Below are 3,100 nucleotides of genomic sequence, written 5' to 3' on the forward strand. Positions count from 1 at the left end.
GCTGTATTCTCTCCATGTAGCCAGTGCAGTCTTCAGGACCAGCCTATGGTATGCATGGTTGAAGACCAGCCCTTGTGAAGAGCATGGAAGTACCTTAGCTTGGTCTGCACTGCCCCACTATAGCCAACTGAGTAATGAGTAAGTAGCTTCGTTAATCCAGCAGAAGTCAGGGTAGATTTGCACCTTACAGACTAATTAAAACAAACACCAGCGTATACAGTACAAGCTTGTGAGAGCTGAAGCTTGCTTCATCAGATGCTGGGAAAGGACGTGTAGAAATCAGAATATCAAACAAGTAATGTGAGACTCCAGCCCTCCCTAGTCAGAATGATGGATTAGCCTCGTGTTGGGTCAACTGGTGCAGTATGTAATCAGCTCTGCTTGTTACAGCACTTGTCTGCCTGGAAGAGGCTGTTTAATTCCATCTCAACTCTGGACAAGGTGAAATGGGGACTCTCCTGTATGAGCTTGGTCCTGGGACTTATCACAGGGAGCTGAGTATACTCTGAACTAGCTCCAATTTTAGGACAGTGTCCTTTGTAGCTTTGTGATGCAACATTGCAGTCTCACTGCAGAACACTCTTGTGAGACCTGCATGTATGTCTTGTGATGTTGTGATTCCAGGCCACAAAGCTGTGGGGCTGTATTCAGATGTAGGAAAGCTGCTGAACTGCCCATGCTGGAGCTGGTTATAGAGCAATCATGATAAATGCACAAGGAGGGATGAAAAATGTCCATTCCCTGGAGGGAGAAGAGGCTGGGAGTGCACAGTGCTGGCAAAACTGAAGTCAGTGGTAAGGTGAAAATGTAGATGTGCAGATGGAAACCAAAGCCTCTTGCCTCAGCTTTGGTTTTCACATTACCAAGACCAGGAGGGACTCAAAATCTACCTGACCAAGTGCTGTGCAGCTTGCTGGCTGCTCCATTTTATGAGATTTAGCTGTGGGTAGGTAGAAGCTTCCAGCCTCTCCAACATGGAGGTGCAGCTGCATGGAAATAATAGTTTTGGCATCCACTGCTTTATCTTCATCTCAGACTGGACTGTGTGGCACGCTATAGCAGGAGCTGGGGATTGACTGCAATGTCTAACAGGCGGACGCTGTGCTGCTCTTCTAACTGCTGCTTCTTGCTGAAGGTTCTTGTTCTGAGCTACGATGTCAGATGTTACAGTGAATCTGAAGTCCTTTCAACTTGAACATGTGGCAGGAGAGAGTGAGCAGCCCTTGGTGCTAAATTTGAGAAGCCGTTCTAAGGGGTTGGTGGTAAATGCATGTGCCCATGCTGTCTTCTTCTGCAAGCTACTCAACACCATCAGGTAAGCAGAAATGACCATTCTTCCCTTGATATTTGTTAGTGCTGGTGAAAAGTGTTGGCTTGTCAGGCCTAGAGACTGAAAGCCTGTTTATTGCCAGAAAAAGGGTGCCCTAGGCAGTAGTGAGGCAGACTTTCCCCTTGCTGACAGATGTCAGCTGTCTCCTGGTGGAAACTCAGCTCTAGGGTTGAAAGGACAGCTTCTTACTGACCCCGTCAGTCTTCAGCTCCTCAGCTAATTTGTCAACAAGGTGCCAGACATCGCATGGTGCTAAACTTTGATGCAAGGCCCTGCCCATTAGAAATCACAGACCAAGATTGTCAAGCTGATTCAACACAGGCAAAGGCACAGCCATCAGAGGGCACTGATATATCTTGGGTATTGTCTGCCCGGGTCAGACAAAGGATTTTTATCCTAATCCTAATTTAATAAACTCCTCCCATTTCTCATCTGTACTCAGCAAAGTATGGGTAACTATTCCTTTGAGAGATGACCCTTGCTCAAGTTTATTTAGGCCTCTTTTGAAGTTAGACTAGGGACTTATGCTTTGTAATCAGCCAGAAGGTAAAGCTAGTTCAGAATATGGTGGGTAGGGTGTGATAACTCTGCAGTTCTGGGATCTGTTCCAGCTGCCTGTGGGCTTCTGGGTGGAATTGCCCAGTAAAGGCTTAAATGCCCAAGTGGTTTGAGCCACTTTACTGTAGATGCGATCAACAGGGAAAATTGAGCTTTAGCCTCCTTGATTAAGAAGAGGAGGGTGCTGCTGGCAGACCATCTTGTGCTAAGGCCACTTGGCTCTGGAATCCACACCAGCTCAGTGCCCCAGAGTCCAGTTTAGTCATTGTCCTATAGACACTGTAAGACTTGTTTCCTTAATGGGCATTTGAAGAGGGCCCGTGATAAGGTCTGGTAGCTGAATGGTGGAATTAAAAGGTGGGTGGGGCATGATTAAGAGGTGTCTACAAAGGCATCTGGCAATGGATTAGGTTGTGAATGTGTATTAGATGGCAATCACTGTGAATGGTAAACGACAGAGAGATTCTGAGTTTGGGGTGACCACTGCTAGTTTGAGAACTAGGAATGAACAAATGGGACCAAGACCTTAAAACACAGAACAAGTCTAAACCCCTTTCAGGAACACTCTGGACAACAGTTTCTTTCTAAGAAGGACTGCGGTGCCAGGTTCTGGGGGTAATGGGGGTGTGTAGGTGTATGTTGGGTCGATGCCAACTCTTTGTGTATCCCTTCTCAGACAAGAATGGAGGGAGAAGTCTCCACAGACTGCTGCCATAGAATCCATAGGTTGCAACAGCCTGAAGATTGGGATTATCGGTGGAGGACACATTGGGAAACAGCTGGTCAGAGCACTGCTGGATCTGAGTGGCATCACAGCACAGAATATTCATATCTCCACCAGGAGGCCGGAGATTTTGTGTAAGAGCCAGCGCACTAGGGGGACTAGATTGGGAAAGGCAGCACTGTCAGTGTGACTGACGTACAATCTATGAATCTATGAATATACTAAGGCCAGAAGGGACCTCAGAAGATCACCGAGCAGGAAACGCCCCACACCTATACTACACTCCCCAGTCTGCTCATTTCACTTGGTATTTCACCATTTCAGACTGGTGAATATTTCATATTCTTTCAGGCCCAGCCTGCTTTTATTTGCACCATCCCAAGTAGAGATGGCTCCAAAATTGTTTCTGTAGAAAACATTCACTTTTAGACAAAAAAATATTAACTGTCAGTTTTTTTTTTTTTCTTAGGGGAAAGCAGATGACTCTA

At 46.3% G+C, this 3,100-nt stretch overlaps 1 protein-coding gene across 4 annotated transcripts in view; it reads left to right on the forward strand.

Annotated features, from left to right (window-relative positions):
• The window catches only part of NOXRED1 (NADP dependent oxidoreductase domain containing 1), an 18,914-nt gene that overhangs the window by 1,993 nt on the left and 13,821 nt on the right, over window positions 1-3,100 (forward strand). For 3 of the 4 annotated variants that reach the window (XM_019518738.1, XM_019518737.1, XM_019518736.1), the window contains 2 exons: window positions 1,136-1,315; window positions 2,565-2,746. In XM_019518738.1, the coding sequence (XP_019374283.1) occupies window positions 1,155-1,315; window positions 2,565-2,746 (343 nt within the window). In that variant the 5' untranslated portion in view covers window positions 1,136-1,154. Of the gene's footprint in view, window positions 1-7; window positions 139-1,135; window positions 1,316-2,564; window positions 2,747-3,100 lie in introns of those variants that run through there. The other variant, XM_019518735.1, reaches the window with a different exon arrangement.

This window comes from Gavialis gangeticus, unplaced genomic scaffold (genome assembly GCF_001723915.1).
Source record: "Gavialis gangeticus isolate Ggan-Ray unplaced genomic scaffold, GavGan_comp1, whole genome shotgun sequence".
Taxonomy (NCBI): domain Eukaryota; kingdom Metazoa; phylum Chordata; order Crocodylia; family Gavialidae; genus Gavialis; species Gavialis gangeticus.